This window comes from Astyanax mexicanus, chromosome 2 (genome assembly GCF_023375975.1).
Source record: "Astyanax mexicanus isolate ESR-SI-001 chromosome 2, AstMex3_surface, whole genome shotgun sequence".
NCBI lineage: Eukaryota > Metazoa > Chordata > Actinopteri > Characiformes > Acestrorhamphidae > Astyanax > Astyanax mexicanus.
Window position 1 is genome coordinate 19861560 of NC_064409.1, and position 27989 is coordinate 19889548.

General features: G+C 38.4%; 1 protein-coding gene across 4 annotated transcripts in view; it reads right to left on the reverse strand.

Annotated features, from left to right (window-relative positions):
• The window catches only part of iqsec3a (IQ motif and Sec7 domain ArfGEF 3a), a 269750-nt gene that overhangs the window by 120872 nt on the left and 120889 nt on the right, over window positions 1-27989 (reverse strand). For 2 of the 4 annotated variants that reach the window (XM_049473702.1, XM_049473710.1), the window contains exon 3: window positions 4785-5304. The exons of 1 other annotated variant lie outside the window; for it this stretch is intronic. In XM_049473702.1, coding sequence (XP_049329659.1) covers window positions 4785-5304 — 520 coding nt within the window. The remainder of the gene's footprint in view (window positions 1-4784; window positions 5305-27989) is intronic. One more of the 4 variants, XM_049473704.1, reaches the window with a different exon arrangement.

The following is a 27989-nucleotide window of genomic DNA, read 5'->3' on the forward strand; positions in this document are numbered from 1 at the left end:
GCAGACACGGGGAGAACGTGCAAACTCCACACAGACCCGGGTCGCCCCAGCTGGGAATCGAACCCAGGCCGTCTTGCTGTGAGGCGGAAGTGCTACCCACTGCGCCACCGTGCCGCCGCCTTTCATTTGTTACTTAGTAATGTGGAGTTTTCCAATGTAGTGAAGAAAATTACGTGGGTCAAAATGTAGTTGAGTAAAAGTAAAATTTCCTATTTTAAAAACTACCTTAAAAATGACAAATTACTAATAAAATCTACTCAATTACAGTAATGTGAGTAAATGTAAATCATTACTTTCCACCTCTGACTATGAAGTAACACATAAGGAATCATGTAGTAACTTAAAAATGTTAAACAAACCTAAATATTTGGGGTGCTGGTTACTTTCTGTTTTTTGAGACTGTTAACTCTAGATTTTCCTTTCCTGATGTGCTCCTGATGAGAGCCAGTTTCATCATACTGTTTTTGATGGTCTTTGTGATTGCACTTGAGGATACTTTTAAAGTTTTAAAATGTTTCGAATTGACTGACCTTTATTTCCTACACATAAGCTAGCTTCTGTCTCAGAAACGGACCCATATTAATGTATTGGGCCCCATATATATCGGGCTGATATGTGCTTGGATCCTGGAAATTGCCACTTGTGCTCTTTTGCTTTTATGTTTTATGTATTTTTTTTATGCATCTCTTGTCCTATTATTGGGATTCCTGTGATGCTGCTTTGTGACAAAAGTGGCAGTCATGAAAAAGAACTATACAAAAAATGAGACTTGATTTAACCTGACTTTTAGCTGCTGTGTGAACATATTAATATTTATGAGCTCAACAACATGCTCACTTTAATTGGCTCACGTGATCCTACAGTGGTGGTAAAGAAGACAGCAGTGCACTGAGACCTGACATTGAGTTTTATGAATCTGAACCTTTGGGGCAGTTTCCCAGACATATTCCCAGAGATTAATCCTAGATTTACACTTTTCTTTCTTACAATTTTTTTTTTCTCTCTCTTACATTTATCCCCAATTTAGCTATACTGAAAATCCCACCCACTTAGCTGCACTCCCCCTATCACTAGCAATTCCCCAACACCAGGAGGGCTAAGAAAAGCACATGCTGTCTCCGATACATGTGAAATCAGCCAGTGCCTCTTTTCGAGCTGCTGTTGATGTATCTTTACTAAGTAGCATCACAGCGCGTTTGGAGGAAAGCGAAGCGACCCAGCTCTGATACATCAGCTCACAGATGCCTAACTTGAACAACATCACCTTCTGAGTGATGCGGGGGGAGAACACGGACATGGCCAATTGTGCTCTCTCAGACTCCGGCTGCTGATGGCAAGACTGGGATTTAAACCAGCGATTTGCTGATCATAGTGGCATCGCCTTAGTCCCCTTCAATGGAAAATTCCCATTCTAAATGATGTTTAGTCTGAGAAACTGAACACATCTTTCCCATTGGCTCCTGGAACCAAATATTTGCATAGTAGGTGTGTCTTAACTCCCCTCACTTGACTGTCACTGTGAAGTCCCTTCCCCGAAGGCTACCTTCTACTGTGATTGAACATCATGTTATGTATATTAATGTATATTAAATGTATATTAAATTGTGTTTGCCAGGTCTTAATGTTGAAGGCTGTAAGAGCAAGTTACAGGTTATACTGCAACTGAGAATGACTGTTGGATGTATGCCAAAAAGGCACTCATGCATTAACAAAAGGTGAGTATTAATAAAATTGAATGTTATGTATAAAATATGATATTAACTGAATATACTTAGTTTTAATTAAACATTAAACTTTATTATGTGCAACCGTTTGTTTTTTCAGTGTAATCAGCAAAAAAAAAAAGCAAAACCTACCAGACCACCCTGTTTTTAGAGTTAATTGCAGAAGCCCACTGATGTCCCCTATGCCTACATACTATAGATATACTCTCTATATACTTCCAATAAAATATAAAAAAAAAATTACAAGGACTGAAGCTTTAAAGCAGCCATACAGAAGACTGGGTTGTTATTCAAAACTATTCCAGGAAAAAATTAAACAATAAAGTCTTGCTGAGGCTTTAATAGATACTGAAGTGGTTCAGAGGTGAAGTAGCTTCCGCTCTATATGATTGCACAGACCACGGCGTGCCTGAATTACAGCCAATCAGACTCACGCAGAGCGTGCTAACCTCTAATGATCCGACGCCGCCGTCACGACAACAGCTTAATCTTATTCAAATCAAATGCAGTAAAGCACACAATATGAATGCTCAGCACGGAGGAAGTACAGAAAAAAAAGCCACAGGAATTTCAGACCCCCTCTGTTACCATGACAACGCAATCTCTCTCTCTCCATCTCTCTATCTCTTTCTATTTTCCTCTCTCTCCCTGTATCTCTGTATCTCTATCTCTATCAGATGTCTCATGTTTTCTCCAGCATATCTAAATTGTACCTCTCCCCAATAACATCTGATCCTGGGTGACTTTAGATCAAATCTCTGACTGTGGAACACTGAATCCCACATACAGTCGCAGTCTCGCTAAAAACCCTGTATCTCCAAAATCATTACTTTACAGCAGAATCAAAACATCCTACACTTTCTGTGGAAGCTACAAATGTACAATGAAGCCATTCTGCAGCATTTCTAATGATCAGTTTATTAAGAAATTGTACAATTATTATTTAAAAAGGGGAAAAAAACAACTGCCAGATTAGCAGTGCTATATATATATATGTGGATGCTTTAACGTTTATCCGTGTCTGGCCACTCCTTCTGACAGGAGCTAGTATTGGTGACTTGTTAGTCAGAAAACTAAGCTGTTAATAACAAGGTCATTCGTTTTATACCAGGTCAAAAAAAAAATTTGCAGGACAGTGACAATAGAAAGTGTGCATTCTCTGATTCATTATTAGAATAACAAATGATTTTGGTTTACCTATAAAGTAAAAAGAAAGAGAGAGAGAGAGAGAGAGAGAGACTGAAAGAGAGAGAGTGACAGAGAGAATGTGGGAGAGAGATTGAAAATTAGAAAGAGAGAATGAAAGTTAGCGAGAAGGAATGAAAGTAAAGAAAGAGAATAAGAGACAGAGAGAGATAATAAAAGTTAGAGAGAGGGAAAGAAAGAAAGAAAGAAAATAAAAGTTAAAAAGAGAGAATAAAAACTAGACAGAGAATGAGAGTAAGAGAGTGACAGAGAAAGAAAGAAAGAAAGAAAGAAAGAAAGAAAGAAAGAAAGAAAGAAAGAAAGAAAGAAAGAAAGAAAGAAAGAAAGAGAATGAGAGACAGACAAAGAGAGAATTAAAGTTAGAGACAGAATGAGACGGACAGGCAGAGAGAGAATAAAAGTTAGAAAGAGAGACAAACAGAGAGAGAACGAAAGAGTGAGACAGACAGAGAAAGAATTAAAGTTAGAGAGAATAAAAGTGAGAGAAAGACAGAGAGAGAATGAATATAAGATAGAAAATCAGATAGAAAGACAGAGAGTAAGAAAGTTAGAGAGAGACAGATCGAGAAATATGGACTGACAGAGAAAGAAAGAAAGAAAGAAAGAAAGAAAGAAAGAAAGAAAATGAGTGAGAGACAGAGAGACAGAGAATGAAAGAGCTGTAAAGTTGTCACCAGATTTGTTGTTCCTTTTTTTGGAAATAATTCACTAAACAGGTCTGAATAGTCCTAATAGTAAATTTAGCCACAAAATTGCTAAGATGGTAACATTTCATAAAACTGGATGCATGCTAGAGACTGCAGTGATTGAGAAACGAGTCAATATTAACCAAGGCCATAGAAGAACCACTGTTGATACCATCTTTATGAAACCAAAAGTGGTTATTTTTTTAACATCATTATCGGGGTGACATGTTGTACAGCATTGCTTAGATTTAATTAGCTATAACAACCTATTCCAGCTCTGCAGGGCAGCATTTCAAACTATAAAACCAGCATTAGGGATTTAGGCATTATAACAGCAGCTTTAAAAAGCAAAACTGATGGAGATGATGGAGACTGGAATGATTAAGCGATATGGACACAAGTATTGGGACACTCAGTCAGTGTTTTTAGAAGTTTTAGTTATAGATCTTCCACCATAAGCTGTGAGTGGATATTAATTACTAAAAACTAAAGTTACAGAGTTGCAAATGTGCTAAAAGAGCTGCAAAGGGGGGCCGATTCTATATTAAAGATTATGTATTTTGAATAAACTCTCATTAAAGCTCATATTTGATTTTTAAAAAATGGGTAGGTGTTCCAATGCTTTTGTCCATATAGTGCATTTGGATGCAGATGAATGAAAATGGGAAGGATGATAATGAATGACCCAACCTGAAGAAACCAACCAGCTAATCTCCAACTGTTTATCCTGATACTATCCTCTAAACTGATAAGCCTGATGCTTGCTAACCTACCCAAAAAGTTAATATTCACCACTGCTAACTTTTAACAACTAGCCTACTGCTAACCTTCAACAACCTTAAGCCATCAGGAGTAAGCTTAATGCTAACTTTCAACACCCTAACCAACAGTAGCTAGCCTAATATTAATTTTTCAAACCTCTAGCTAGCCTAATGCTAACCTGAAATCACTCAGACTAGCCTGCTAACACCCACAAGCACCGCTCACTAACCCACTAACACGTCACGAATCTCGTGAATCTCAAACATGAAGAACCACAGAAAAGCCACAAACGCACGCACTCCAGCAAGCCTCCGACAGCCAACCAAAAGTCACGAGCCACTCTCACACTTGTGCACACATCGCCCTCTCCCAAAAACTCCATCCCCCACAGTGCCTTGCGGCCTACCTGCTTGTTTTTGAGGTCGAGCGAGAGTTCGTAGTCGGACGCGGTGGAGTGGCTGCAGGCCCCGTTCCTCTGCACCCTGATTGGGGAGGCTGTGTGGTGCAGGCTGGGCCTCCTGCCGCCCCCTGTCCCTCCTCGCCCTCCTCCGGCCTCTTCGTCCTCGGCTTCTTTCTTCACGTCCTCCTCCGTCTCCACCTCCTCCTCCACCTCCTCCTCTTCCTCCTCCTCCTGCTGCTGCTGCTGTTGTTGTTGTTGATGGGGTTGGTGCTGGACCTGGACCTGTGGCTGGGCCTGCTGTGCTTGGTCTGGAGTTCTGTCTTCTATCTCACTCTCTCCCACCCTCGTTTCCGCCTCCGTCGCTTCCGACCCCTCGGCTCCTCCTCCGTCCCCCCCTCCTCCTCCTCCTCCTCCTCCGTCGACAGGTGTGGCCGGGCTCCCTCCATCCGGAGGCCTCTCGGGGCCCTCAGGGGCTCCACAGGGGGACGGCGAAGTGACGGGAGAGGCAGGGGGAGTCTCTTCACTGCTTAAAAAAGGAGAAAACGCAGAGTCAGCCCGCAGCCCGGCCAGCATCTGACCTCGTCCTCCAGCTCAGTCGGCTCTCTTGCTTCCCTCTCATCCTCCTGTTTGCTCCTTCTCTCAGAGGAAGAAGGCAAAAAGAGAGGGATGAAGGGGTCTGGCCATGGCCCCCAGCATCCACTGTGCAGGGGCAGGCCAAGCACAGTGAGCCCACAAGCAGACGGAGAAGGGGAAGGACACACAGTGACTGACTTGTGACACCCCACATGTGACACACACAGACAACAAGACACAGTCATGCAGTTATCAGTGTGTGTTGGTCGGCAGGGGCAGCGATGAGTGTGTGCGTTGTGAGCCGGCACGGCCGTGTATTCACTCTGCCCGGCTAAAGCGAGCCCTGCTGGGGGAATAGCGTAAAGCCTCTCTGTGCTCTCTATAGGGATGCAGATGACAGCAGGATGGACTCTTTATTTTCCTTTCCTACTGGCCTGCTGATATTAGTGTGGGACCATGGGACTCCCTGTCTGACATCGTTACACCCCCTCCAACCCCCCCTCCGCCTTTCACTTCACACTGCCTCTGTTCACAGCTCTCCGCCTGCCTGCACTTCTGGCACCTACCGGTGGGCATTGTAGTTCTTTTCAATTTTACTCAATTCAGAGAAATCATTTGTTCCTTCTGAATAGTTTCTGAACTACAGCAGCATCAGGGACATACTGAAACTTAACAGTTCCACAAGTGACACCAAAAGAGCTTAGGAATTGTGCATATACAGAAAATACAGTTCAACCTTCTAAACGTGGAATTTCAGCTCTGGAAAAAAAAAAAATATGAGATCACTTAAAAATGATGAATTTCTTTGATTTTACCAAATTGATAATCTCTGGAATATAATCAAGAGGAAGATGGTTCATCACAAGCCATCAAACCAAACTGAACTGCTTGAATTGTTGCACCAGTATTGACATAAAGTTATCCAAAAGCAGTGTGTAAGACTGGTAGAGGAGAACATGCCAAGATGCATGAAAACTGTGATTAAAACCAGGGTTATTCCACCAAATATTGATTTCTAGACTCTTAACTTTATGAATATGATCTTGTTTTCTTTGCATTATTTGAGGTCTAAAACTCTGCATCTTTTTATCCTATAAATAGCAAAAACAGAAACTAAAGTGGTCTGTTATTTTTTCCAGAGCTGTATATAAATTGGCTGTTTTTCAAATACTAATACAAATTCTATACTAACACATTTTTGTGAAACCATTGAATATGAGTAAATCCTTATTTCATGTACATTCTGGCAAAAAAGCAAGGCCTCAGCTGAAATAGACATAGCCTAGGCGTTCCAGTGTGACATCAAATACTACTACTCATTTTATTTTCTTCCAATAACTGAAAGAAGAGCCAAAAGGTCAGAGTTCTTATAATTTATATCACATTATTATGTAACACATTCTAAACAAGAGGAGCTGCACCTGTGGTTGAATATGCCACTTTAAAAAAATAACTTAGCCAAACATCCACAAGTCTGCTCTTAACAATTTTGTTGGGGGAAAATGTAGGGAAAAAGAAAAATGGCTCAGTAATAAAGCTCTGGTCAAGCGAACGCATCAGGTGCTTGTGAGACTAAGGTCAGCTCTTACACTAATGTGCGTTTTTAAATATAGATGCAGCTCCTCTTCTGTGGAAGGTGGTGAATATTTTTTTTTTTTCTGGTGCCCCCACAACACTCCCATCATTTTTACTGAGTTGAAAGCTTTGTAGCTATATATAAGCTGTGAGTTAGCTGTGAATAAGGTTAAATCCCCCCCCCCCCCCACACACACACACACACATATTTAACATAAAACATTCGTTCACCCAGCAGTTTCCATTGCATCGCGAAATAATCCATTCCACTTGATCAATAAGATATTACACATTCTACTGAAAGTCTACTTTGTGTTTTCTGAGTTGCCTACAACCACTCACCACTTACAAGTATGGTCAATGGTCAGTGTAGTTGGTGCACAGATGAGGAGGTAACAACAGCCCCATTGCCATCTCAATGTCCAGCTTTATCTTAATCCGTATTCTTTTGTCATATGAATTAACCCTAGTCCACACTAAATTCATGTTTAATTAAACAATGAAATATTGGGAGAAAGCTTTGCTTTATTTACTTTAAGTAACAGTAGCTATTATTGGTTGATGATCAATTAGAAATACAGTGGACATAAGGAAATTTATTACATAGAAATGGAAAGTAAATAAAAATTTCTCCACAGGAATTTATTTTTTTTTCTAATGGAAATGTTAGTGCAGATACCTGTCTAGTCAATGTTAGGAAATCTATCAGCTAGCTTAATGATATCTATTATTTCATCCAAATTCAATGATGACATCAATTATTAGTTTCTCACAGTATTGCATTGTAATGCAAGAATGAGGCCAAGTTAACTCTGATGATATTTATTGATGCTATTGTGATTTAAAATTGCAATTGAAATTGAGTAACCAGAATACTTTTGTAGCCTAATTTAAGCTACTAGCATCAGCTGCACCTATTGTAGTGCACATAGCACCACCTGCTGGAGGTCATATTATAACCATAAATGAAATGAAATGAAAACATCAGAAATGCAGGAAAATTGCATCTAATTCACTATAATCGTTTTAGGGGTGAGAACCCCCAGTTACCCAGTGCTCCACCCCCCACCACCAAACACACATTAAAAAGACTTTTTCTGATGGCCCTGATTATATAAATAATTCCATAAATAAGTGACTGTAAATTAGCTTAAAAAAAAGGCTTAAAAGAGACTGTAGCAAAAAAAAGATGAATACTTGCTACTTGTGATCATGGCTCTGTTTATACAATTTTAGTTTTCCTTTCCAAGAATATGTGAAACTGAATAGATTATTATCTATGTATAGATTATTATTATTATTATTATTATTATTATTATTATTATTATTATTATTATTATTATATATTATTATAAATTTTAGCTAGTTAAGTTAACAACATTTTATAGGCTACAACTAAGAGCTAACAAATCTGTAACTAGCTGACATAATTGAAGCACATACAGTAGTGGAATACAATTGGACCCAAATTGAATTAATCAAAACAATGAAAAAACACTTTTCAAGTGAAATGAGAAGCTAACAGACAAGACAAGCTAAGTAGCTAGCAAGCTAGCTAGCTAATGCGATAGCTAACCGGTAGCTACAACACAGGAGGCTTATGAGAACTCGATGTGCTCTAAACAAAGCATTTTCTCCTCTTCATCTGCTGCATGTACGCTTATACGCTTAAGTATACTTTCTCATTTTCACAGTTTCTAGACCAGAATTAAGACCAAATAATTAGCTATAGTACTAAGCTAGCTAGCTAGCTAGCCTCGTTAGCAACAAGTCACACCATATAAAAACAAATATGCTGTTTAGCATTTTAAACTGTCCCTATAAATGTAATGCATTTAAAGATTAGCAACACTGGTTGTTGTTTTGTTTTTGTCTTAGTTTAGATTCATAACAAGGGCAAAGACCAACCATTTATTGCATAGCTAGGAGATTAATTTAAACACTTGTGAAAATGGGACAGTTATTTTAATAACTACGTTTTTGGTTGTCTATTTTTGTCTTAAAAATGCAGTCTTACACACAATACTGTACAACTTATATCTGTGGAAATGTTTTAATGGTGTCTGGATGCACAAAATACTGTATAATAGCTACCCTGATAGCAAAAAAACGCTAAATCCACATTAATTTTTTCTATTACCAATTCATTAAAACACTGTTGATCTCCGACATCATAATTGATTAACATAATTTACATCGATTTTCTGTTGATTCTGCGTTGATTCAACATTATGGTATTACATGTATAGTTTGTATTAAACTTTATTTACTTTAAATATGTAAGTAAATGTATATGTATCTTGTTTTATTTTATTCTTATAGCCTGTGTTGGTCTTGCAGTGCAGAAAATGACATTTAAATAATAATTATTAGTATTAACATTATTATTTGTGGGAAGCACCTTTCTGCAAAAAAAACAAACAAAAAAAAAAACATTGTTAGAGTAGATTCAGAGCCCAAACCACTTAAAGGGGACATGAAACATTTCAGTTTGTACACGTTTTCTAAGAGATTAAATATAATGGAATTTATTTGGGGGGGAATTTTTTATATCAAATGTTTACTCACTAAGTTATAATATATTTATGTTTGTTACGTTTGAGCTAGGGCGCCGCCATGTTGCCCGTGCAGCGCTGGTGACGTCACGAGGTTGGTTGGTTGCAGAGCCCAGGTACATAACTAGTGGAAAAGGGCTTATTGTTTGTGGAGATTATGGATGAAGGCGAAGCTGAACTAGGCTAAAGTGGAGCATTTACTCAGAGATATTTCCTGTATAAACCTGAGCAGAAGTTTTCAAATGTTTTTCTGAGAGAGAGAGACGTTTTGGGGGTGTTTATTATCTCTACGTGAGGTCCGTGCAGAACCCTGCAGCAGCCAGTCAACAGCAGGTACTGCCATCGCGTTAACTAACTTGTTTATATACATTTAGCATGTAAAGTCCAGAGTTCATTAAGACATGAAATGTACATGATTTAAGTGGATATTGAAACACCCAGGCGGTGTTTGGTTGATAAACCGTTCAGTTTAGAAGTTAGAAGGCTTACTGGGTAGCTAGCTTCATCTAGTTAGCGTTAGCTAGTTAGCGAGCGTTGTCTAACTATGGTAAGATAGCTAGATAAGTAGCTAACGGTAGCTATGTTATCTTTAAACTGTCAGTTTATCTGAGCTGTCGGTAAGTTAACGTTAATACCTCTCGCTGCTCTGCTGGATGAGCGCGTTGTTTGGCTCGTTCTCTGCGGCTCGTACAGCTGCTGCTCTCATAGTGATGTTACTCAGTCGGACAGTCTGTACATCCCAGCTGATCAGAGGAAAAAAGTCTCGGATTTCAGCTTATTTATCCGGCACTAAAGCTCCTGACTCAAAACCCTCTCCTTCATATAGTCCTGGTCTAGAAAGTGCTCGCTCCTAACCCCTAGCATTGCAGCTAACCGGAGGATTCTCACGCTTCAGAGCTGCGAGCCCCCGCTGAAGAACAGCTGTCTGCTTTAGAGGCGAGATATGAAAGTGAAAGTGAATTTTTCTCATTCCTCACACTATTAAATTTCACTACTCCCAGTATTACTACACACAGGGGCAATACAAACGTGTTGCATCGCTTTGCAACGATTTTTGGTTTGGCTTTTATTATTAATTGAGGAACTAAAGTTACTGTAGGCTCATAGGTTATAGTAGTGAGGCGTCCGAGAACCAACCTCGTGACGTCACTTTCAGCGCTGAGACAAGATGGCGCTGCCCGTACTTGAGATTACTTACTTAAATGAGATTTAGATTGGTTATTATTTTAATTCTGTTTCACTGACAGCTGTTAAACTTATCAGATTTGTTAGAGTGAAAATACATCTTGTGAATTATACTAAATACTTGAAGTGTTTCATGTCCCCTTTAAACCCTTTAAATAATTTATTTATTTTAAATAATGAACCCCCCAAAAATTACCTTCTTTGCTATCAGGGTAACAATGTAACAATTTTGACTTCAGAGTTTTTTTATCATTTTACTCTGTTTTTTTTGTGTGTTTTTTTTTGTGGGAAATGTTTTAAATTTCTTTACAATTATCGTATTATTTAACTGAAAGGCTGTCAACTTGAGGGTGAAATTATTCCCAGTTCTGTTTGTCAACTTCTTGTCTGTTCTTGTTTCTTCTTGTTCTTGCTGTTTCTAGACCTGCCTAGTATTAGCAGCACTAGTTAGCCTAGTTAGCCTAGCGATAAACAAGCTCCACCTTTGCCTTCTCAGTTACAACTATACTAACTTGTGCTTTGCAACATATTGAATCATTCTATTCACCCTTCTATTGTCACTTTGAGAACAAAATTAATAATAGTAATTTAACAACTCATTTTTACCATTTTTACCAATAAAATCACCATGGTTCTTGTGATCATGTCAGTTATAGCTAGCTTAGCAAAAACAGAATTAATCCTTCTAGGATGTGAAGAAGCTCAGACCACCCCTGTAAAAGATTAATTTAGATGAATCAAAAGAATCATTTGCAAAATTTGATTCATTTGCCACTAACTCACTAATCACTCCCTTCACTGTTCCTTGTCTCCTGAGCCTCATGTGTGCCCATCACTCATCCCACCCATTCCCAAACCATACATCTCTCTCGTTCTACTTCTCTCTGCTCCTGAGTGCAAAATCGTGTGTGTGTGGTAAGAGAAGCACTCAGGGCAGCGTGCTGCTGTCTTATTGCAGGCCAGTATCAGAGAGTGCTGCCGTATTCAGACAGGTCGCAACCGAAGCCCAGGTTCGCTCAGGCTTTTAACAGAGCGTCCTCCAGCACCTGCATGAATCTATGCATGAAGCACAAACTCAATTATCCCTCCGTCCCGTCGCTCAGCCTGACCGAGGGGACGGCACACAAAGAGCCGCCGCCTCCGACTGCAATCTGATATGAACTCCTGATACTCTGCTTTCTCCTCGCCGAAAAGAGCTGTGTGAGGCGGCGTGGAGATGTAGCACAAGATGCTAAAAGTGGAGTGACTTTCTGACAGGGTGAGCGGAAATGGCATGTGTGTGTGGTTACGTGAAATGCCTTCAGTGATGTCATGTGAATAGAAAGAGGCAGATGCTTATGGCGCATGATATGATGATGGAATAGTAAGGGTAGACACATTCATGCATAAGGGTTTTATAATAATATATTTTTTCCAAATATTTGTGTATAATGATTCACCAGGCTTATGCACTAATTTAAAAAGTAGTAAATGCTGATTCAAGAGTGGTGGTGCACTGTTCTACTGTGTAGCATTGCTAGAACAATCGTATCGATACTTACTGATATGATTAGAAACAAATTTGAAAAAAAAAAAAACAGTCTTTAATCAATTAGGATCTAAATTTGAAGACCAAAGTTCCCCAGGGATCAGTTCTTGGACCTCTTATGTTTAATGTTGTCTATAAGAAGCTTTTGCGCCAAATTCTACAGAAAAACAACATTGATGCTCCATTCAATACATCATCTAATACATGTAGGACCACTTGGATGATCATCATCAACCCAACTGACCTATACTTTATACCTAAAGTATTGGACTGAGCTCCATTATTCCAGAAACCAATGCTGGAAGCTTTTATATCACTCTAATGTGTGTTTATACTGATCAAGCTTCAAATTCCAATTTCTATAGTCAGGGGCGTAGCAGCAAATTCTGGGCCCTGTACACTCTCAATGTCAGTGGGCCCCTATCCATGCAAGCACACAAGGAACGTGGATTTTCATGGGCCCCTCTTCCTACTCGGGCCCTGGGTAGTCAAGTCCACTTTTCCCCCCACTACCACGCCTATGTCTATAGTTCTATTGGCCACACTTCTTTACAAGTACTAGACATGTTGTGTGTGCATATGCACACCAGTGTCAGCAATTGTTATGTCATAGATTCTTCAATTTTTTCGGCTCCATTACTATCCAAAGTAATCTTTGGACTAAATCACGTTATTAAAAACTGACTAAGCACATAAATGCTTAACTGTTTTCATACCATCAAAGCCAATATGATAATTATTGACAAAGATTATACACTAGTTTTTAAAATAGTAAACACTGATTCAATAGTGGCGGTGCACTATTCTACTGTGTAGCATTGCTAGAACAATTGCATTAATCATTACTGATACGATTAGAAACAGAAAGATTAGAGAAAGGTAGGACTTTCTGGAACAGTCTTTAATCAATTAGGATCTAAATTTGAAGACCGATTTTCCCTCAGTTCTTGGACCTCTTATGTTTAATAGTGTCTATATGAACTTTGTGCCAAATCCTAAAGAAATACAACATTGATGCTCCATTCAATAAATCATCTAATACATGTAGGACCAGTTGGATGATCATCCTCAACCCAACTGGCCCACACCTCATCCCTTAAGTATTGAATGGAGCTCCATCATTCCAGAAACCCAGCTGACCCACATTTCATACCTAAAGTATTAGATAAAGCTTCATCATTTTATACCACTATAGTTTGTGTTTTTATTGATCCAAATTTCCATAGTTCTATTGGCCACACTTCTTTACAAGTACTAGACTTGTTGTGTGTGCACATCGTCGCTGTCCAATGAAAAACACTTCTCCATTTTTGCCGATTTTTAGTTTACTACATAATTTGAAGAGACAAACTGTCCCTTACACTGTGGCAAAATTTCGTGATGAACAGACCAATAGAAACTCTGCAAAATGACCTAAAGTAAACTCTTTTTACATTGACTTCCATTAAAAGTTTACAAGTTTTTTTTTCTCTTTCCTGTAAAGTTGCTGTTAAGGAGATAAGTGTTTTTCATTGGACATCGACGATATGCTCATCAGTGTCAGCAATTGTTATGTCATAGATTCTGCGATTTCTGCAGCTCCATTACTGTCCAAAGTACTTTTTGGACAAAATCACGTTATTGAAAACTGACTTGTGGACATATATGCTTAACTGTCTTCCTACCATCAAAGCCGATATGATAATATCTCAGCAATTCTTGACAAACAGCTAGATTTAGAATTTTTGAGAGCATTTTGAGTTGCACAGAAGCAAAACCACGGCATTATCAGCCCTAAGCAACCTTATTTAATCACAACAGGGGTTTAACAGATTTTATCACGCTGAGGTGGAAAGTATTGATCAAAAAAATCTAGAAAACATGGGTGAAATTGGAACCGGGTTAAAGGTATGAGCCATGCCAGTATCTGGATTCCGCAGCCATTCCCGGCGCCACCGGAGGGCCTGAGATAAAAGTCAGGAGATACGGATCTATACTTTCCCAAAACGGCTGAGGAGATAAGTTGTGAGTCAGTGAGCACGAAATTTGAACATTACTGTGAGCATATGCAGCATGCCTCTCTTACACACACACACTCTCACAAATCTCCCCCAGGGCAAGAAGAAGGCCTGCTGGCCAAAAGGTGAAATTCTAGCCAGTCAGATCCACCCTATACCCCATCTGCAGAGCTCCAGACATATGGAAGTGTATAACGCAAAGTGACTCATGAAGCTAACAGATGCGTCTAAGATACGTAACAGAAGGTGTTTATATGAAACGGCGAGAATGCTCAGTCACCAACACCTAATTAATTAATCAATTAATTCAAGCATAAAACAGAATAGCGCCTCACTCACAGCTCATCGAATCAGTCAACAGTAAGCTGGATCACAAGACTATTCAGTAGGGGTGTCACGATTTTGATATTTCATAGAGTCAATCAAAATTATGTCATGGTCTCGAGCCTCGAGGTCAAAAAGAGGATCGACGATCCCTCCCTCTAAGCTACGCAAGTACGTGCACGCTACGCAAATGGTGCATAGCGCTACGCAAATGGTGCAGCACACTGTAGCCGACGCCGCGGACATTGTGACTGCTCAAAGAGCAGCCCTTTCTCCAGAGAATGTGGACATTCTCATCTCCTTAAAGAAAAACTTGAAAATATAAAAATAACAGTTGTTTTGTCTAGCCTCAAATATGTTAATAGTTTTTGTAACTTAAGGAGCATCTTTCTCTCAGATAAAGTTAATAATATATCTTTGTTAAAGAAAAAAACTTGTCATTCTCAAGGACCGAAAAAGTCTTAAAGTCTTATTTTTCATGTTAAACTGTTATAGTAGGATAGAGTTCACTTTGTTAAGGTTCTAATTGTTCTATTATTTTGTACATGACTGTTCCTGTATTTTTATATTATTTATTTTGTTGCACATTGCTGTTTTAATAGTGCACACTGCTGCTACCAAAAAAAGCCACTAGATGGCATTACATATATATATCTTAATTAAATTATTTAAATTTGACCATTAGTGCCTAATGTGGTGTATTACAGATCACTTGTATCACTTTGCATCACTTATATCAAGCCCACCTTTTGAAATGAGATATTGTAAATTTGATTAATGACTGACCATAGACTAATCTAAAACTGGCATAGGCCTCTCTGCTGTAAAAAAAAAAAAAAGAAAAGAAAAAGAAAATCGAGAATCGAACCGTGACCCTAAAATCGGAAATAAAGTCGAATCGAGGATTTAGAGAATCGTGACACCCCTACTATTCAGTAATGGGTAATTCTGACATTATCTTGTATTAGCATTAATTATTATTTTTTTTTTGTTTAGAAGGTATATATATATATATATATATATATATATATATATATATATATATATATATATATATATATATTGAATATTTTTAAACTAATAATATTCAGCTGAAAAACACAAAACAATATAATTTATATTATTATATTATTTATAATAAACAACACACAATAATTTTAAGTCAGAATTTCCTGTTTCGAATCGAGGATTTAGAGAATCGTGACACCCCTACTATTCAGTAATGGGTAATTCTGACATTATCTTGTATTAGCATTAATTATTTTTTTTTTTTGTTTAGAAGGTATATATATATATATATATATATATATATATATATATATATATATATATATATATATTGAATATTTTTAAACTAATAATATTCAGCTGAAAAACACAAAACAATATAATTTATATTATTATATTATTTATAATAAACAACACACAATAATTTTAAGTCAGAATTTCCTGTTTCCTCTAGCTAAGAAATAGATCATTTTTAAAGCGTCCTACTGCAGCGCTGCTGTTTACAGAGCGGGGAGTGAGGGAGAGAGCCAGCAGGAGAGCCAAAAAACAGCAGGTTCAAGTTCATTTTTTGCTGTACTCGAGTTAATTAAACAAATTGTTAAAAATGTTCAGCATCACTTCCAGCTGAAAGATATAAGCTGTCCAGGGTTTGGACAGTAACAACTGATGGGAGCGATCTAGGAAAGCCTCCACCCATGGATTCTGGACGTGTAATCCTTTAATCTTCATTTATATGCTTTAATTCGATAACTATGATCATGATTCCTGTTTTTTTTTTTTTGTCTTCTGTCTGGCTCACACACATTCTTGCTGCGGTAAATTACCCTACACGACACTTTAGCATTAGCATTTGTTAGTTTACCAAAAGACTGGTTGCCTTTTTTCTGCGTAAATGTGACTCAAATGTGACTTTTGTAGGCAGTGCTGCTGTTGTACAATTATGACTGGAACTGCACTGCTAAAGTAATTCTATGATTAGAGTAGCACTACGAAAGTAAGTGTATTGTGCTTTGTATTAAACGGATGGGGAATTAAGATTAAAGGCTAATGGTCAATAAATGATTTTAAATTGTAGTATTAAATTATAGTAGGTTTTTTCTTTGAAAAGCAAGACAAATATACGTTTAGGCTATTTAATTTGTTCAGTGGTAAATAAAAAATTGTAAAATGAATTAAATAAAAACAAATACCTGTGAAAAATGTGTGTCTCAATTCTCAATTTTTTTAAAATGAATGTAGAAAACAAGAACAGCATCATCTCTTAAAAGTATAGGAATGAAATGGTTAATGGCCGCTCTTGACTGCGTGGACTCTGGTTGCAAATTTGACAAAATAGTGGATGAATATATTTATATAGATTAGGATGGAATGGAACCACAGCATCTATGATTACAGTCTTACAGTAATGTATCCCAGTTTTACAGGCTAAATTAATACATTTTACTCATTAAATTTGGAACTATTTGAGTTGATTTTCAAATTTCAATGAGAATAATTTTCAATGCCATTGATTTTGAAAGAAACTATAAATGAGCAATAGTTTTTTTTTTACTTTTGTAAAGTATCTATTTTTTTATCATGTTAAGAAAGACTAAAATTATTTTTCCTTTCATAATATATTCTTTTTGTGTAAAATATATGAAAAAAAATAATAGTGAAGAATTCCTGGTTCCGTGTGCATTCGGAAAACTTCCCACAAAGCAAAGCACTCCCATTATAGCGCTCTGCCGACTCGTACATTCTATAAAGAGCCGGATCTGGGGAGAGAGTGTTCTGGTGAGAGTGGCAGGAAGACGGAGGAGTCTCTGTAAATAATACATGCAGAAATAAAGCCGCTCTCCTCAGCAGGTGGTTCAGGAGTTGGGGATTAAAAATAGGGAAGGTAAAAAAAAAAAAAAGAATTGAAAAGAAAGGAAACAGCGCAGCGCAGCTCTCCTTTCGTCTGAGCGCTGCCTTTCTTGTCCTTTGTGTTGTTGTTCCTCTGAACTCTGCCGTGTTTCTCACTCTCTGAGGTTCAAACAGGCAGGTCAGGCTCTAAAGATTCACTCCTATCATCTGCTTGTTCAACTTATCAACTGCTGTGGAATACAGAGGTAATGACCACTCTAACAGCAGGACGATGAAACACTTAGCACACGAGTTTAAATGCACGTAGAGTACATAACAAAATACATACATAAAACTTTTATACACTCATACTGCAATAGGGTCATGTTTATCTATTCTGTAAAGAGTACTATTCTATTGGTTGTACTTTTGTACAGGAATTAAACCAGCTGTGTGTGTGCATTTGCACATATGTGCCAGCAATAGGTTAAATTTTAAATAGCTAAAAGCATCAAAGGAGTATCCACAAGCATTTGGACTTTTTTCCCCATTTTCTTCCACTCATTAGGACTTCCCTTTATCACTAGTGATGCCCCAACACACCAGGAGAGTGAAGACTAGCACATGCTTCCTCCGATACATGTGAAGCCAGCCACCACCTCTTTTCCAAACTGCTTCTGATGCAGCATTGCCGAGTAGCATCACAGTGCACTCGGAGGAAACCACAGCGACTCGGTTCCGATACATCAACTCACAGATGCCTTGTGCTGATTGACATCACCCTTTGGAGTGATGTGGGGAGAGAGTACCATCTACCCACCCAGAGAGAGAGCAAATCCAATTGTACTCTCTCAGAGTTCCGGTAGCCGATGGCAAGCTACATAAACAGGATTTGAACCGGCGACATTCTCATTACCTTTTTTTTTTGGCACAGACGATTGTAGCCAGATTATGCTGGTCACAAATAACACCGTGAATGTCCCATCCATCTGCAGCCACATTAGGACCTCACTTCAACTCCCATAATTCGTAATTCACCTCTCCTTTCCATGAGCATGCTGACCAGTGTTTAATGTCCCTCACAGCGAATACATGTGGATATACATGACATTTAGAATGTTGTGCATAATACTCAAGACTAAATAAGTATCTAATATTATTTTGTGGTGTTCCTAATGATATGCTAATGTGTAACAGATTCTTAGATGGGTCTTTATAGGGAAAGAGAAATTGGACTGTGTGTGAAGTGCATTTTTGTCAGTTGGCATGATAAACCTCTCTCTCTCTATCTCTCTCTCTCTCTCTCTCTCTCTCTCTCTCTCTGTTCCATATCTTTCTTTTGGACATGTTCTGAGCTCCTGGGTTCTGGTGGATCAGGTCTGTGTTCTGACCTGCCCGGTGCTGACTCTCCAGAGAGAGCGAGACGGACATATTTCTTCCTCTGTGCTCGTCCTCCTTTCCCTCGTTCTGTCACCTTGTCCATCCCTCACTTCTCAGATACTCACATGGTCAATTAAAGATTTACAGAGGTCACCTCCACAATTAATACTGTTATATTACTTTAGTATAAGATTATAATATAATTGCCCACAAATTACATAATGAAATTTAATTTATTAGCCATATCGTTAATCCATAAAAAATACATAAATTACTTTTCTTTGTTTCCGGAACAAACATGTATGTTTTTTTTTTTTTTCTCAAAAGTCCTCTGAGAAAATTGACAGGCTGAATTACCTACTCCGTGGTCCTCCAGTAATTTTAGTGCCGTCCGGACGTGCATCTCTGAGTTGGTCCACTACCACACACCGTAATTACACTTTGGCACTTTGGGTGCGCGTTTCTATGGAGATCCACGTAAACACAACAGCGAGTGGAAATGGAGGAGCTACTGAACATGAAGTCATGTGACTGAGAAAGCTTAAAAACTCACTGGTGCTCCTGTTTTATCACTGAGTAGAAGTGTGAATTTTTTTTTTTTTTACAGACGTCCCCCTGAGAAACTAATCCTGTCCGGATAGGGCTTTTTACATATATTTAAATATAAATAGCATATATATATATATATATATATATATGGTAGCTAGAAATGCTCCACAATTTGTGGCTGTTAAAATTTTGAAATATAAACGTTTTACTAAAGTTTACTTTCATTTCAATTTAAGTTTTAATTAACACTGTTTCTAGTTGGTTCTACAGCTGGACTGTATGATAAACTATCCTCTTAAACTATCCTCTTTATGACTGTAACTGCACTGCTAAAGTAATTCTACGATTAGAGTAGCACCACTAAAGAAATATTTATGCACACCTGACTTGAACATATACTAATGTTCAATAATGAATGTGCCTGTTTAATAAAAACAAAACAAAAAATCATTTTGAATTAGTGAGTGATTTAACTGCCTTCAGCAGATTGTGTGTGTATGCATGGCTCTTCATTGCTCCTATAAAGAGATCCCACAGGCTCTTCACTATCCACCTCTCACGGTTTGTCGATGCCCCGGTCAGGATTAAGCTCTGGCGTGTGGCCCGTAGCTTTTGTAATGCATTGTGTGTTGTGAGTGGAGAGACGCTGCTGGAGCGGGCTGTGGAGACGGAGAGCGCGGCTGTGGGACTGGAAGGGCTGCAGTGTTCTCTGTTTCCTCTGCAGCAAATTATTGGCTTGAGCCTCCTTCTGCTGGGAGGAATGCTGATAGATATGCACTGCACACACACTGTACCGCTGAGAGCTGGCACTTTACCACCGCAATGCAACACAGGGATGCGGGGATCCTCCTGCTTCAGTATTTATGCATGCTTATTTCTGCACTGTACTGTACTGTACTGTAAATCCAACAAAACCCAGAAATTATACTAATTGAAGGTGTGGGATGTTTAGAACACTGTACCAATTGAATTGAAGCTACTGTTGCAGGGTTGCTAACATAGAATGGCCATGTGTCCCTTTGTTTTTGGGACACATGGACACATTCTGCATTTAAAAATGCAACTAGCTGCAAGATTTCTATACGGTGCACAAACTGAATTTTTTTATTTTTTTTATTAATGAACATCTATTTTCTGGTATATTTTTAAACATAAGATGCATTAAGCGACACTAGTAAGGAACAGGGGTTTTGCCATGTTTTCCTTCTAATTCAGCAGATCTCGTCACTGGATGGTGGTGGGGTGTAACTAGATTAAGTAAAACTTAGCTAAGTTAAGTAACAAAACTGTAATTCTTAAAACATAATAAAAATAAATAAAAAAACGAAGTCAAACGAGCACTGGATGGATTTCTCTCCTTTCTCTCCTTTTTTGTAAGTTAAGCACTATTATTTATTTTCTTTTTTTACTGTAATTTACTGTAAGCTCAGATTTCCAGATTTCCACTAAGGCTGGGTGCAGCAGCATTAATGCCGCCCAACAGCTCTACACTGAGAAACACTGAGTGTTCCGGTAAGCCAGGGTGATATACTTAATCATGATCGATACAATAAAATTCTTCATACTGATATGAACAGTATACAAGCCTCAGGTCTCTGGTGTCTGTAATCATGCACTGATTGAGCAAGGCGATCCGATAAAATATTACATCATGATACGAATTTATCGCAACGCTTTGATCCACAGGCAAAATGCATCAGCAGTGGTAGATTCTTAAAAACTGCTACTCAAATATTTTTCCGTTTTCAGTTTGATTACTTTTATTCATTTTTTTATGATATTTGACCCTCTGTAATGAAATTGGGTCCAGCTGGGTCAGCGTTCTTTAAACACGTATTAAAGTTTTTTAAGTATAAAGTATATGAAAAAAAAAAATATATATATATATATATATATATCACAATACAATAAAACATTTTTATTTTTACCCAGCTCTAATTGGGACATCTGCTCAATTATTCAGAGAGTTTCTGAGATTGTTACTCGTTTACTTTGGTACTTGTATTTAATTCAGCAAAATTAAGCAATTCTACATTAAAATGCTTTACACATGCTTGCTTCACCTAAATTGCAAGCAATATAAACAGCTTACATGGTTAATATTTGCCCTTTACCTTTCTTATGTTACATTTCTTTCAAAAAGTGCTACTCTTTTTTGTTATTAGTTTTTTAATAAAATGTAAAATTTACGAATGAAGCAATGTTTATTAGCCCGTGGCTAAACATACTGTATGTAATATAAATGTGTGTGTGAGGGGGGGGGGGGGGTGTACAGTGTGTGTTTATCGAAAATGTGTTTTGATATATGTTTTTCCACAAAAAATGAGCCAATGCCGATGAGTTTGAGTTAGAAAAAATATTTGTTTAGTATCATTTGATGAAAAATCAAATCAAGGCACACCTTCTCACTATTTATTTAATTTATGTTTTAAGAGTATGTACTGTGCAGTCTAGGCCCATATTTAGCACATGTTCTTTTTTATTTTTTCAAACTGTAGCCCTACAGTAGTAGGAGTAGCGCTAGCAGGTTCCTAGCTGTGGCTCAATAACAACAAACAGATGCTGCTAATAAACAGGAAATACTGTAAAGTGTGTCTCCTCCTGTGTCTTTGTCTCTTTTGTGTGTGTGTGTGTGTGTGTGTGTGTTAGGGCCCATGCTGTTCTAACTACCCCCGCACTGTCACAGAAACAGCTTATCTGCTGCAGGAGAGAAAGAGCAATCTGCTTTAATGATCCCCAGTCCTCCCACAGCCTGTGTGAAATGCTAACTGTGACTGCGCTCAGAGCGCCCAGCGCTCCCCGACCCAACGCAGATTATTAATCAATTTAATATTACACTGTTTCTAATGCAGCACTTTACACAGCTACAACACAGCCCCACAGTGCCCTGTGTCCAGCAGGCATTCTGGGTAGCTGTGTGACAGTTAAAGGGCTGCTGTTCTGCGTGTTCTCATGGCAGATTGTTATGTGGGAGCTTTGTGGACCGTGTGCTGGTGATCCCTGAAAATTTTGCTGACAAAGACGCTGATGAAATTCAGCAGAGGACTGCAGAAACATGTTCACTCTTTCACATCAACGATTCCATAAAAACTATTATCTAATAACAGATGAGATTTCACAGCTATGTGAGTTTGTGTTGTGTCAGGCTTTAGCTGCATTTTTTTATTCTGATATGTATAGTAGTAGTAGCAATAACAGTGGTCTTATTACTAGTAGTAGTAACAGTAACAGAAGGAACAGAAGTAGTAGTATAGCAGTAGTAGCAGTGGTAGTAATAACAGTAGTAGAAATAACAGCGGTAGTAGTAGGAGTAGTAAAAATGTAGTAGTACTACAAGTAGTAGTAGTAAAAACAGTAGTAGTACTCATAGTAGTAGTAGTAGTAACAGTAGTAGTAGTAGTAATAACAGTAGTGATAGCAGTAGTAATAGTGGTAGTAAAAACAGTAGTATAGTAGTAGTAGTAGTAAAAGTAATAACAGTAGTAGTAGTAGTAGTAGTAGTAGCAGCAGTACTAGCAGTAGTACTAATAACAATAGTTGTAGTAGTGCTAGTAATAGCAGTAGTGGTGCTAGTAGTAACAACACTAGTATAGTAGTAGTAGTAACAGTAGTAGTAGTAGTAATAACAGTAGTGATAGCAGTAATAATAGTAGTAGTAAAAACAGTAGTGTAGTAGTAGTAGAAGTAATAACAGTAGTAGTAGTAATAACAGTAGTAGTAGTAACAACACTAGTATAGTAGTAGTAGTAGTAGTAGTGACAGTAGTAGTAGTAATAACAGTAGTGGTAGCAGTAGTAATAGTCATAGTAAAAACAGTAGTATAGTAGTAGTAGTAGAAGTAATAACAGTAGTAGTAGTAGCAGCAGCAGTAGAAGTAGTACTAATAACAGTAGTAGTAATAGTGGTAGGAGTACTAGTAATAACAGTAGTAGTACTAGTAGTAACAACACTAGTATAGTAGTAGTAGTGGTGTAGTAGTAGTAGTAACAGTAGGAGTAGCAGTAGGAGTAGTATCAGAAGTAGTTTTAGTTATACCAGTAGTGATAGCAGTAGTAATAATAGTAGCAAAAACAGAAGTTGTATAGAAGTAGCAGCAGTAGTAGCAGTAGTAGTAATAACATTAGCATAGTAGTAGTAGTAGAATTAGTGGTAGTAATATTAGCAGTAGTAGTATAATAGTAGTAGCAGTAGTAGTAGTAGTAGTAGTAGTAGTAGAATTAGTGGTAGTAATATTAGCAGTAGTAGTATAATAGTAGTAGCAGTAGTAGTAATAATATTAGCACAGTAGTAGTAGTAGTAGTAGTAGTAGTAGTAGTAGTAGTAGAATTAGTGGTAGTAATATTAGCAGTAGTGGTATAATAGTAGTAGCAGTAGTAGTTGTAATAACGGTAGTAGTAGTAGTAGTAGTAGTAGTACTGTAGTAGTAGTAGTAGTAGTAGCAGTAGTAGTAATAACATTAGTAGTAATAGTAGTAGTAATATCGTGGTAGTAGATGTTAATCTAACATACCACTAGAATATCTATAGAGGTGCTAGCAGAAATAACGGTATTGAAAAAATGGAGAAAAGTGAATTTAGAAATGTATGGAGGCTCATTTTACAGTTCACTAGTTCTCTACCTCTAGTGGACATCTTGACTTTGTGCAGAGGTTTTAGAGCAGGGAAGGACAGGGTGACCCGGGGTTTAGGTCAGCGAATGTTTTCTGAAACTGCACTGATGTGATTAAGGTCAGCAGAAGTTGGTGAAACAGCACTGATAGGCTTTAGTTCAGTGAAAACGATGAATTAGCACTGGTGGGCTTTAGGTCAGCGAAAGTTGGGAAAACAGCATGCCTGGATGCATCCTCTCATCAGCACCCCATAGTGCTGCAACATCCACTCCATACAGTCATAAAGTTCAGCTCTGTACACACAGTTTACCTTACTCAGCCTGACCCAGACAAGATAATCCATCCCCCTGACCTGTCCTCCCTCATCCCTCACCTTTACTGCTTCTCCCAGCACTTCTGAACCAATAGAAACATCACCCTGACCTCCTGTTTCCCCTCTAAACACTCCCTCCAACACACTGTAAACCTGAACAGTACTGCCCTATTGCTTCCTGGTGCCATCTTTCTGCATGCTGCACGTGTTCTTTTTTCATTAACACTCACCATCAGTGTGTAGTCATTTCCCCTGATATTAGGTATACGATTAAAAGCGTGAATTCAGCTGTAACTGAAAATATCTGCGTAAAACTGTGCTGGACTGAGGTGCACAGCTTTCGACATGTGTGTTTACAAGCACGTGCCCAACCATGTGGATGGAGGCCATGTGGTTACCTCTTGATTACTTCTGCAACCCCCCGTCACCTCGTGCTCCCTCCCTCTCCCCCTCGCACTTCTCACGCAGGCAGCAGCAGCCTGTCACTCACACAGACACAGAGACAGCGCTGTGTCTCTACTTCTCGTGTCAAGAATCAAAACATTGCAACATGTTTGACGTGTTTGATTTAATTGATTTTAAAAGTGACATGACACGTCCTGCGATGTGACTATTGTGCATGCGCACATCGCCATGACGATGATTAAACGATATATCGTGCAGCCCTAATGTGTAGCTCAATAAACATGACCCGTATTAGTCGATTTCTAAATCTTTTTTTAATGATGAGTGCATATACAGTCATGGCTGAAAACGTTGGCACCCCTGAATTTTTTTTCCTGAAAATAAAGTATTTCTAAAAGAAAATTATTGCAATTAATGCAACACATGTTTTGTTAAACTGTACACACATTTATTTCCTTTGTGTGCATTGGAAAAATACAAAAAAACAGAGGAAAAAAAGGCAAATTTGACATAATTTTACACAAAAAAATATTGGCACCTTTTCAAAATTGAGAGTAAATAACTTTGTTTCAAGCATGTGATGCTCATTCAAACTCACCTGTGATAAGTAACAGGTGTGGGCAATTTAAAAATCACACCTGAAAACAGATAAAAAGGAGAGAAGTTGACTCAATCTTTGCATTGTGTGTCTGTTTGTGCCACACTAAGAATGGAGAACAGAAATAGAAGAAGAGAACTGTCTGAAGACCTGAGAACCAAAATTGTGGAAAAATATCAACAATCTCAAGGTTACAAGTCCATTTCCAGAGATCTTGATGTTCCTTTGACCACGGTGCGCAACATAATCAAGAAGTTTACAACCCATGGCACTGTAGCTATCTCCCTGGACGTGGACGGAGGAGAGAAATTGATAAAAGGTTGCAACTCAGGACAGTCCGGATGGTGGATAAGCAGCCCCAATCAAGTTTAAGACTGTGTGCAAGGCATCATGAAATCTGAAGATTACCAAAGGATTTTGGGTTGCAATGCAGGGCCCTGTGTCAGAAAGCTGGGTTTGCACCATAGGTCATGGGTCTTCCAGCAGGACAATGACCCTAAACATACTTCAAAAAGCTCTGGAGAGTTCTAAAGTGGCCAGCAATGAGTCCGGATCTAAATCCCATTAAACACTTGGAGCAGTTTGCAAAAGAAGAGTGGTCCATAATTCCACTTGGAGGAAGCTTGTTGATGGTTATAGGAAGCGATTGATTTCAGTCATTTTTTTCCAAAGGGTGTGCAACCCAATATTAAGTTGAGGGCGCCAATATTTTTTTTTTGTTTTTTTTGTAAAATTATGTCAAATTTTCCCTTTTTTTTCTCAGTTTTTTTGTGTTGTTCCAATACAAACAAAGGAAATAAACATGTGTATAACAAAACACGTGTAATTGCAATAATGTCCTGGGAGAAATCATTCATTTTCTGGAAAAGAATTCAAGGGTGTCAACAATTTCGGCCATGACTGTATAAGACTGGATAAATTTCAACTCCTATAAAATATACTTTACTAAAAATATAACAGTTATAATTGTTGCACTGCTGCGTTGAACGCGAGGACAAATCCACGAAAGAGTTAGAGGCAGAAAGCGCATGCAGCAGTGCAGCCGTATCCCCATCGTCCTTGAGGAAAGTGGAAGAGTGCAGTACATATTTACTCAGCACTGAAACCACTGGAGCATCATCGTCCATTGACTGCGCTGATGGGACCGAGCTCTGAGGTGTGATTGAGGAGAGGAGATCTGTGTCAGGGAGAATCTGTTAACGTAAGGCTGCCGCTCAGCACGCCACAGACAGTTATAAAGCACCAGCAGAACAGCAGGAGAAGAGAGAGAGGGATGAGTGAGGGAGTGAACAAAGGAGAAGAGGGGCATGGGTGAGGTTATGATGCAAGGTGAAAAGAGCTGACACCGGTGTATGGCTTACACAGGCAGCGAATAGGGAAAAACTGGGGGAAGGAGCCCCCGTAGCTCAGGGGGAAATTAATTAGTAAAGCATCGTCTGTGGATTGGTGTCACACATTTCCCTGCTTTGTGCTGCTAAAGGGAAGAATGTCGTCAGATACGCCGCTGGTGTTTGTGGAGAGAATGTGGGTTGAGGAGGCACTGGAGGTGATGCGTGTTTCAAAGTACAAAAGTGGTACAATATAACACTCATATTTCATTACGTTTAAAACTGTAACCAGATTCCATCCAATTGTTTTGCAGAGGATAGGTGCATTTTTTTTTTGTTGGCCTGCCACCTCCCCCCTCTTTAGATTACTATTTAAGACAGTACAAGCCAAAAGTTTGAACACACCTTCTCTTTTTCAGTGCATTTTCTTTATTTTCATGAGTATTTACATTGTAGATTTTCACTGAAGGCATCAAAACTATGAATGAACACATGTGGAGTTTTATGTACTTAACAAAAAAAGGTGAAATAACTAAAAAAAAAAAGTTTCTTCAAAATAGCCACCCTTTGCTCTGATTACTGCTTTGCACACCCTTGGCATCATTCTCTCAATAAGCTTGAAGAGGTGGTCACCTGAAATGGTTTTCCAACAGTCTTGAAGGAAGGAGTTCCCAGAGGTGTTTATTAGCACTTGTTGGCACCTTTGCCTTCACTCTGTGGTCCAGCTCACCCCAAACCATCTGGATTGGGTTCAGGTCCGCTGACTGTGGAGGCCAGGTCATTTTTTGTTAAGTACATGAAACATGTGTTTATTTATAGTTTTGATGCCTTCAGTGACAATCTACAATGTAAATAGTCATGAAAATAAATTATACAGGATTAAACAGGGGTTAGACAATACAACTGAAACACCTGGGTTTAGACCACAATAATCGATTGTCTCAACGGACAGTTCTGGTGGAAACAGGAGAGTTGAGGTGCACATTAAATTCTGCCGTGATTTGGGCAGCCGTGGTTTTATGTTTTTTGGATACAATACGGGTTAGCACCCGAACAATATTTTGAGCAAAACTTTGATCTTACCCTGCTATTTAAACCTTCACTCTCTGCTCTTACTGGTGCACCAGGCTGGTCCAATTTAGCCATGAAAACTCCCACACTAAAATTACAGGTGTTTCAGTTTCATTGTCTAACCCCTGTACTTCGGAATGCGTGTTGGTGACTGAGAACTGAGAAATAAAGCAGGTAAACGAGTCACAGAAAGTTACGAGTGGTTTCCACAATGGATTCATCACAGAGTGATGACGCTGAAATAAAAAAAAAAAAACAGCAGTATTGCTTTCTAGCTCTTTCTAGCCACAAATATGTACGGTTTATGTGGATATGTTGAGGCGTTCTTGAGTTATTAAGCTGAGAATACGACAAGGAGTAATCTTTGTGTCAAAACAATTGGTATA